This window comes from Atta colombica, unplaced genomic scaffold (genome assembly GCF_001594045.1).
Source record: "Atta colombica isolate Treedump-2 unplaced genomic scaffold, Acol1.0 scaffold261, whole genome shotgun sequence".
Lineage (NCBI taxonomy): Eukaryota > Metazoa > Arthropoda > Insecta > Hymenoptera > Formicidae > Atta > Atta colombica.
This window is the reverse complement of record NW_017259361.1, coordinates 125,171-135,214: the sequence shown is the minus strand read 5'-3', so window position 1 is coordinate 135,214 and position 10,044 is coordinate 125,171. Positions and strand designations below refer to the sequence as shown.

Genomic DNA, 10,044 nt, shown 5'->3' with positions numbered 1-10,044 from the left:
TGCGTGCGTGCGTGCGTGCGTGCGTGCGTGCGTGCGTGCGTGCGTGCGTGCGTGCGTGCGTGCGTGTATACTGTGAAGCAAACGAAATGTTTTTATAAAATAAGAGAAGTCATCATTCGAATTACCTTTGCAAAAAGTGACCACAGTTTATCATGCAAATGAATACTTTTTGTAAAAATTCGTATCAATAACCATTCCTGCATTATTTTCACGCTAGACTGATTGCTTTCCGAAAAAATAAAATCACATAACTGTTCCTGTAGTAGAGGAACAAATTCCTATAAAATAATTATCTGTTAATTTTTTAATCGAAAAATAAAATTTAACAAAGACTTAATAATACTTTTTGAAGTTTCTACAAGTATTTAACGAGAATTTAGTGCTCACCTTATTCAATACTGGTTCTAATATTAATAAAATTTGCATTATTCTGTGTTTTAATTTATGTAAAGGCGAGTCTTTAAAATATCTTTTGGTTTTGTTCTTTATCAACTCATTGAGTACTGACTGTCCAAATGATGCTGCGTAATTAAATTCTGGATTACTAATTATTCTATGTAATAGTATAACTGCTTCTGCTCTAATTGCAGCATCATTATTATGATCCCTATTAAAAAATATTAATGTTCTATTAATTACTATTAACAAATTGCTTTGAATTTTAACAAGTTATGCATTTAAAATATTGTTAAAAAGAGACGCTTACAATGTGAAAATATGTTTTGAATAATATTTATCCAATTGCTTCTCAATAAATAAATGAGCATAATTTTCAATTTTCTTGTCACGTCGGTGTACAGAACCATGAAGGAAACAATTCCCTAATACATTTTCTAATTTCATCAAATTGTGTATATCCAAATTTTTCATTTTAGAAAGCAATATCCTTTTAAATCTTGGTGTATTCTCCCCTTCGTTTAGTAATTTAATAACATACTGCAGAGCATAAAAATAGATCATAAGTGATTGATATTTCATAATTGATACGTAAATTTCGATATATATTTTAACTTACTCTTTTTGTGAATTGTATGGCATTAAGTAAAAGCAAAAAATTGTTATTAATAATAACTCCCATAAGGTTCTCTATTGCTGTCCAAAAAATATTGTTTTTTTTACTGTTGATGATGTACGTAAAGCTCAAGTTAAAAATATATTCCAAAGTTTCTTTATCACTTGCATCGTTTATAATTTTACTCTCATTTATTGTTGTTAGTATCTTTGCAATTTCAGAAACATTTTCTGGTGAGCCTATCTCAAGAAATTGTAACAAATTAGACAGTATTGTGGTAATAGGAATCCATGACGGTACTGGCGAATTTATAAGATATTGATGCAGAAGTTTTAAAAGAAGCAGATCATATTCTGATGCCATTTTTCCTTTTAAAATTTTTTCCTCATTGATATCGTTATGAATATTCATCCGCGTATTCAATAAACGTTTTATATAAAAAGTTTTCGTAAGTGGCAAAGTCAATATATTCTGAGAGAGATATAAGGTATGTAATCCATACAAATATTGTATATTTAAATTTTGCAAGTCATGTATCAAGTTTATACTTTCGTTTTGCAACTTTTTTGCATAAATGTTTACATCCTTTTTTGACATGAGAAAAGGAGCGTTAACAATATGTGAAGATATAATGGCTGCGTACCTCGTATAATCTTCATAAGACAGTTCTGTGGACATCTTTCTCATATTTTTAATTAAAAAATTAAAAGTGATGCGCATGTGTAACGATATAAAGTCCGTCATGCTATTGTGAGACCCCTTCGGGGAAAAATATAGTAAATACGATATAAATTCTACTACATTCATACTTAATGTGATATCGGCATACGGTCGTACGTTAATACCATTTAACGTATATAGCCAATTATTTAATGCTTCTACGTCAGGACACGTCTGGCATAAGAATATAAGATTTGCGTCGTATAACAAATATACCATTAATGCAAATGTCTTAGGATTTATCTCAGGACTAACATCTTGATTCAAATATTTCGCACAAGTCTCCTTTATGAAAGTTATTACATCTTCTCTTGTTAATACTTTTTCCAACCATGTTGTAATAACGTTCCAAGGAACTGTTCCTCTTGTGAGACTTTCTCCAGAAGGAAATGTAGCTAAAACATTAGCAAGCAATGGTAGATTATTTATTTTTCGTACATAATTAGGAATTGCTCTCAAGAGTTCAGTTTGAGAGGCAGTACGCAGAATGCGAGAATGCATGCTCAAATTGGTTTCCACTAAAAATTTTATAGCATTTAACTCAGTAGTTTGCCAATTAGAATGTTGATGTGAAATTGTTTGTAACACATGTACTATATAAAATATTGCTACAGGTCCCCAGGCTATACAGCTAATTTTTTTAACAAATTTATTAAGTAAATTGCTTTTCTCCGCGTATTCGAGAAATTGTGAGAGCTCTTTCACAATTCCCGGACATTTTTCGTCAGACTGGCATTCATAAAGGAAGTTATTATTGAGGACATGTATAAATAATTCAAGAAACTGATCATCAAACATGGTCTTGTCTAGTTTACAAACGTATGATACACCCCACTTTACAATATGATTGTTCTCGTGCAATAAGATTTTCTCAAAAATGCACTGCAACCATACGATGTTGAAGCAAGCTTTATGCTCTTTGTTTATTTTTATTAAAGCAGCTGCATGAATTAAAGTTGGTGTTATTAAATGTTCTTTCTTCTCTTCTAACGCTTCGTAAAGTAAGAAAAATTTCTCTTTAATATCATCCATTGATAATGAGGTATCAGAATTATTACAAATAAATGGTGTAATTTCTGCTTTTGTCACGTTCAATTGTGATTCAAAATTTAATATAACATTTGTACTCATAGAACCGATTGCTTTTTTCATTATGTATAAAGCTTGTTTGCGATATTGTTGCAAGGGCGATCGCAATCCCCTTAATATCAATAACCAGAATGTATTGTTACAGTAAATATCACACTGTATATAATTCATTGAATTTGACGATGTAAAACATATGTCTGCCATAATACTTAGGCCAATGAGAGATTCCTTTAAATCACTTATTTCATATAGAAAATAGTTCCACAGAGGAAACACAATACATGAAGGAGTAAAAATTTCTACCAATTTAGGAAATATTAAAGCAAACTGTCTCCATTCACAGTCTTCCTTTAGCTTCAGCCAGGACTTGATAATCTCCAAATATATATGATCAAGGCTTTCTAATGCCTTGTTATCTTTAGTGGTGTGAAGTTGATACAAGCGTAAAAATTCTAAAAGATGTTCTAATATCGTCATATACATAATCCTAGAATTACTAGTTGTAGTATACATGTCGTTTGAGTGTAGAAAATTCTGCAGATATTGTTTGATTGAACTAATATTATAATAAAGTATCATCTGCAGATTGATTATGTCACACAAAAGTGAAATTTCTGAGATATTTCGTGAAGAGTTTGGTGGAAAAATTATTTTTATACTAGGAAAGTTAAATTCCTCTGTATTAACAGGTGTCACATGCTTCTTATATTTTTTATCGCTCCTCTCGATGTTGTGAAACACAGATTGGTATTCATAACATAACAGCAACCGGCAAAACTCGAGTTTATCTACATCTAATTCTTCTTTAGTCATTTCATAATTATAAGATTGTATCAAGTGATGTATGTTAATAGACTTGTTTATAGTTTGTAAAAGCGAAATGTTGACTGTCGAGAAACGTAAATAATAATTATGAAGATCCATCTTATTTTGGATTTGGATTGAATTTACTTTCTTGGATTGATTCTAATTATATAAAACTGTCGAACTGTTCAGTATTTCTTAAGCTTACTTGTTTTCTTATTGGATTGCTTGCGTTTTGATAAATTATGATACGTTGTAATTTTTGTATGATTAGTTAGATATAGCACGGTATGCAACTACGTAGTAAACTAGGTAACTAGGTACCGCAAGTTGTACCTGTTTTCACATTAGACGTGCATTTTGTTCATCTTTCAGTGCTTGATAACGATGATAAATATAAAACGTAGCCATAACTTTCCGCATTGTAAATTCACATCTCTTCGACTGATCTGATTTCTTATTCGATTTAATAATGTTATCATGGCCATCAATATTATATTTGCAGTACACATTCCATGTTAAAAACAACTTTAATTAATGCGAAAATATGTTTTTTCCCCATCGAATTCTGAAATTACTTCTTTTTACTTTGCAGTACATACACAGTATACATCCGTGTTAATTTTTGGTTATATCGACTATGCCATGATATCGCAATTGCCGCGTAGGAGATGCGATACGATATCTAGGTGAGACCTGGGAATCGATTCTGTATCTTGAAACGAGATGAAAATGACAAAAGTCTAGAATACTGATAGTTTCATTGGTCAACATCTAGTAAATTTGCTCACTTTTGTATTTTCACCTTGTTTGAAGCTATAGAATCGATTCCCTAGGCTAGGGATTCATCATTTCTCCGAACGATTTCACACTTAAGATTCTGCGCACAATAAATGGAACAAAGAATAATAATATTAACTTATCAGAAATTGGATACATCGGAATATATGGTTTCTGATAGGTTGAAATCATTATTTCTCATTCCTAATTCCTTATTCCTGCTATTGTGAATAGCCCGGAGCCCCCCTAATACACATCCCGAAATACGCATGAGATTTCCGAACGGTTGGTTTGCATCGATGTGTATGTATGTACATACGCTGGTGTATATTTTGAATCGAACGCAACCCATGTAATATTTTTGTATTCCCACCCCACCAAGGTCCCAACTCGACAACAGTAGACTGGATAGACGCCTCACGCCTGACGGCTGACGGTAGCGTTGGATAGCCGATAATTCGATTGGCTTCATGCCGGACATGTGTTAGTCTGCGTTAGGCTTCGTAGTTGCGCGCTTGGCGTTCTCCTGTTCGATTGTTTCATATTCGTAGTTTCTATCGTCCTCCACCTTGGCGAGTTTCACGGCGTCGGCGTCGATTACGACGAAAATTCGCGAGACGCACATATATACGCAATACCGACAGACGTCTCGTTTTTTTCGCAAAACAGCTGAAAATAGCAAACCCAACGTTATTAAGGAATTCTGTTATCTTTTATGTGGCCCTTGTAATCGGCTATAGTTGTACCTGTGTGTATGTGTGTGTCTGTATGTGTGTGTTGAGTGTGTGTGTGTGTGTATATGTATATGTGTATGAGGGCGCGCGAACGTGAGACAAGGGAAAACGACAACGGCGTCTATCAGCGCGTCTCCTAAGGGGTGAGTTCTTGCATATTTATTTCCGCGTTCGTACTTGCGAACACGATTTACTAATAAGTTCGCGTTGTAGGTAGGCTATTATTATTAGTGCAAAGACAAGTTCGAAATCGATCTGTGAAATTGAAAAAAATACTTGGGCAATTCGCTGATCGCGATCTGACTAAATGTATATAATTTTTTTGTTTAATCTCACGAATCGATTTTCACTGATGTCTCATTTCTACGCATTTTCGCGAGTGTTATTCCCTATGAAAGAAAAAGATTGATCTGATCTCGCGGCCAGTTATTCTATGTATATAATTTACTTCAGTTCGCGCGTACTTTCTCGCAGCATACATCTTGTACATCGCCGGCATTTTTTTCTTTCTACGCCGCGCCGGCATTTTTTTCTTTCTACGCCGCAGAGGCAATCATCGAAAACGATCTCTATGCGAACTATATGATTTTCAACGTTCTCTAACGTTCTCGATGTTCGTCAGGCGATACTTTTGGAATCGAGTGTATTATTCTATTAGATATCGAATCCATATGATGCCAATGTCGCTTTCGCGTGCATCAAATCAGCATCGCAGGAATATCGCAGTAATTTAATTTAAAAGATAATATTGCATTACTCCATTTTTATTTTTTAGTCTAACACCAATCCTAAACAAACATTAAGATGTTAATGCTGTTTCTTTAATTACGGAGTAAAATGTTTAATTGCGCACGAGCAAAGATTTATCTAATCAGATTTATCTAATCTCAATCGATAGATTTTCGTTTGCACTTTTAGTTAAAAGATTTTATTAATAATTAAATTATTTTGAAGACAGTTGATTCAGATAATTAAGTTCAAATTGTAATTAGTGTAACTATGCTCAAAATGGCATAAATCGATAGATTTTTGTTTACATATTCCAAAACAAATCGATTTTTCGTTTACACACTTTTAGTTTAAAAGCTATTAACAAATAAATGTTGAAGGCCAACTTCATTCTGCAGAATGTACATTTTCGGCTTGAATTCTAAAGAAACAAAATTCAAATAACACTATTTGATAGATTTTCGTTCGCACATTCCGAAACAAATGAGAATCAGGGTTGAAAAAAAATCCGGAAAAAGTTCAACCCATTGGGTATTTTATTGGATTTTATTGAGAGGTTTTTTTTTTATAAAATTGATTATTTGATTTTTTTTTTATGTGATCGTAAGCTGGTATTTATAGTCCATTCTTATTTGAAGATTGTCTTAAATAATATCTTACGCTAATGTACCTCTCTGATTGATTCATGACATCTTAAGACAGTCTTAGATATAGGAATCAATTATGAACACCAGCCGTAGTATGAAGTCGACCAACTTAAAATAAACGATAATCTGCAGTTCTATAACTTCTATAGCAGTGTCGCAGGGTGCAAAAAACGAACTACGCAAGTCATAATATTTTTTATCGTACCATAGAGACTGGAGTGTCTCTCGAACACATTTTATTGCTACGCATCAAATGTAAAAAATGTTTCCAAGAAAATTGTTGCGGTGTAAAAATAATTTTCTACGTTAGCAACATCTATTATACATTTAAAAAATATTCGCATTCTTTGGAGATATCGATGAACTGCATTAAATTCGCGGTAAGATACTTAATTAAATGCAGGCGTTCTTCATTCTTTAGATTTTAGAAATAAAAAATGAGCCAGACATATCAGGAAGAAAGCATGGACAAGAAAGAAATCGCCGAGGAAGAGAGAGAGAAGATGCTGAATGCTGAAAACACTAAACATGCCAGCATCGCACCTGCGCCCGATGTTGAATCCGAGGAGCAGAAACCGAAGAAAATACCGATCGGTGGCATCAAGATGCCCGGATTTTGCCGTACGAAGAGCAAGGAACCATGCAAGGTACATTATTATCATGATTGTCATCTTTAAATAGTATTCCGAAGATTGTTGGCTCTTTTGCCTGACAAGTAAACTTTAGGGAAATTCAGACGCCGTTTTTTCAAAATTTTTACGACGTTGTTTCTTACAGAAAGAAATATAAAAAAATTTGCCATTAATTTTAGCTCAAACTGAGTCTGTTCTATTAAAAAGAGATTTTATTTTTTACAAATACTCAATTTTACATATGTTTAAAACAGTATTTCTTACATACACACACACACACACACACACACACACACACACACAAATGAATCTATATCCGATTTCTTGAAGCTCGATTTACGGATCAAAATAACAGATAATAATTGTTAAGAAATGATTTTTCTTAAAAAAAAAAACCTTTTACAGAAATACAATTGGAAACTGATTAATGTCATGTTATTTTAATTAAATAATTAAAGAATCATTTAAATTGCTATTACGCAACAAAAAAACTAAATCTAACTTGTCTCTTTTTTCATTTTTTGTATACTTTTAAATTTTTTGTTTCTTTAATATTTTTTGAATCTTTTTTTATTTTCTTCTAAATACATATTTGTACACATTTCTTATATTTTTTAAAAATATTTTTGGGCATTTTTTTCTCTTATGAATGTATCAATATTTAAAAAAATGAATTAATTTTGCATTTGTAAAAATTATGTCAAATAAACATATCGCTGAACAATTGTTTTACGCATGGTATTATACATGATATAAAGTTGGTTATATAAAAGAAAATCGGCTACATTTTCCACAAACATAACACTTTTTAAGTTTTCATGGGTATTATCTTCAAAGATATCAAAGATATCAAAGATATCATAGACATTAACAATAGATGAAAATACGGCGATAACTCGTATAAACTTCTGGTATCTTTCGACAAACATATTTCACATTTCTCACATTTAAACATTTTCATGATTTTGTTTAAATTTTGGAAAACGTACATGAAGATATTTCATTTAATAAATGCAGTTATTGCAAGCTTTATCTATGTAACTAATCACAGTATTATTCAATCTGTCTAAATTTGTGAAAATTATATTGAATGTAAATCTAATGATGTAATGAAGAAATGTAACCCCCTTTGCCGAAAGGGGCTGCATATGGCGGAAGAAAAAAGAGATTGCGCATGTTAAACAAGGAAATAAGAAGTAGATGAGTAGCTGAATAGATAAACAATGATATTACACGCAGATGTGAAGAGGTAGAGATTCATGATCAAAATAAATAATCAAGGGATATGTAAGGGTGGAAGATCGATCGGGACATTCCAAGAACAAACAAAGAAGAAATCGCGAAAACATGGAGAGAATATTGCCAAGATCTGTACAAAGACGAAAATCACAACAGATACAGAATCCGTAACAATGAGGAGGCAGAGGAGCCCGAAATTTTGAAATGTGAAGTAGAAGAATCGGCGATTAGGAAACTTAAACTCAACAACGCACCAGAGGAGGACTCAATAACGGCGGAATTAAAGCTACGAAAGAAGTTGGAATGAATCTTCTACACATTTTGTGCAATAGAATATGATATCAGATAATAGCCTAAAGACTGGATGCAATCTATCATTATCGCCATCCACAAGAAGGGAAGCCAACTAATAAATGTGACAATTACAGGACCATCTTCCTTATCTCGCATGCCAGTAAAGTAATGCTACATATTATCAACAAAAGCCTACATCCAAAAAGAAATATCGGTAGAACAAGTGAGATTTGTCAAAAGCAGAGGAACTGGAGAACACCTCTTAAACATGAGGCAGCTCATCGAAAAGGCAAGAGAATTCATCTCATTATACATATGCTTCATAGATCTATCGGAAAGCCTTTGATAGGGTAAGATGACCCTGCTTCTGGCGAATGTTGGAAGAAATGGGAGTACCAGGACAAATTATAAATCTTTTATATAATGGAACTATATCACCAACAGGATCATAAGAGTACTTGATATTATATCGAGAATTCCATCCAAAACAAGACAGGGATGCATATTAGCTCTACAATTATTTAATATTTACAGAGAGTATATTATGAGAAGAGCACTTGATGGATGAGAGCGTGATATTTCAGTCAATGGCCAAAAAAATAACTTATTGCGATTTGCAGACAATACAATACTACTCGTGAATAACAAAGAGGAAATCGTCGAATTCATCCGTAGAGTGGAAAATGAAAGCCAACATTTCGGGCTAGAATTCAACACATCTAAAACAAAGGTTATAATAGTGGATAGATAACATCAAAACCATCCTGAAATAATACAGGTTGACAGATTCGAAATGGGTAAACGCTATGTACGTGGGGATCAATAATATCGAATCGCTGGCTCAACAGAAGAAGAGATAAAATGCAGATGCGAGTTGGCCAAGATAGCAATGGGAAAACTAACGAAGATTTGGAAGGATCATCAAATCTCAAAAAGTTGAAAACAAGACTGATTAACTGCCTAGTATTCCCTGACATATGGAAGTGAGTCTTGGACGATAAAATAGATAGAGAGAAGAAGGATAGAAGCCACTAAGATGTTCTGCTGGCGAAGGATGCTACGAATCCATGGACTGCCCATCGTACAAACAACTCCATATTAAAAGAATTCAAAATCGAAAGGAGGATCTCTAGCAAAATACAATTATAGCAATTGAGATACTTTGGACATATTATGAGAAGAGAATCGGACAATATGGAGAAACTTATTATTCAAGGAAAAGTGGAAGAACATAGACCAAGGGGAAAATTCTCAACTCGATGGATTAGCCAAATAACGGAAATTTGCGAAAGAACAATACATGAACTCATTGGATATAACAGAGGATAGATCTTATGGAGAAGGCTCATTTATGATGTCACGAG

At 33.0% G+C, this 10,044-nt stretch overlaps 2 protein-coding genes across 2 annotated transcripts in view; one reads left to right on the top strand and one right to left on the bottom strand.

Annotated features, from left to right (window-relative positions):
• The window catches only part of LOC108689262, a 6,380-nt gene extending 2,597 nt beyond the window's left edge, over positions 1 to 3,783 (bottom strand). The window contains exons 1-4 of the mRNA XM_018195972.1: positions 1,016 to 3,783; positions 707 to 936; positions 388 to 607; positions 118 to 278 (exon numbers count right to left, since the gene is read on the bottom strand). Of these exons, the coding sequence (XP_018051461.1) occupies positions 118 to 278; positions 388 to 607; positions 707 to 936; positions 1,016 to 3,745 (3,341 nt within the window). The 5' untranslated portion in view covers positions 3,746 to 3,783. The remainder of the gene's footprint in view (positions 1 to 117; positions 279 to 387; positions 608 to 706; positions 937 to 1,015) is intronic.
• Positions 3,784 to 4,821: 1,038 nt separating this feature from the next.
• The window catches only part of LOC108689149 (neurotactin), a 15,292-nt gene continuing 10,069 nt past the window's right edge, over positions 4,822 to 10,044 (top strand). The window contains exons 1-2 of the mRNA XM_018195792.1: positions 4,822 to 5,282; positions 6,937 to 7,162. Coding sequence (XP_018051281.1) covers positions 6,953 to 7,162 — 210 coding nt within the window. The 5' untranslated portion in view covers positions 4,822 to 5,282; positions 6,937 to 6,952. The remainder of the gene's footprint in view (positions 5,283 to 6,936; positions 7,163 to 10,044) is intronic.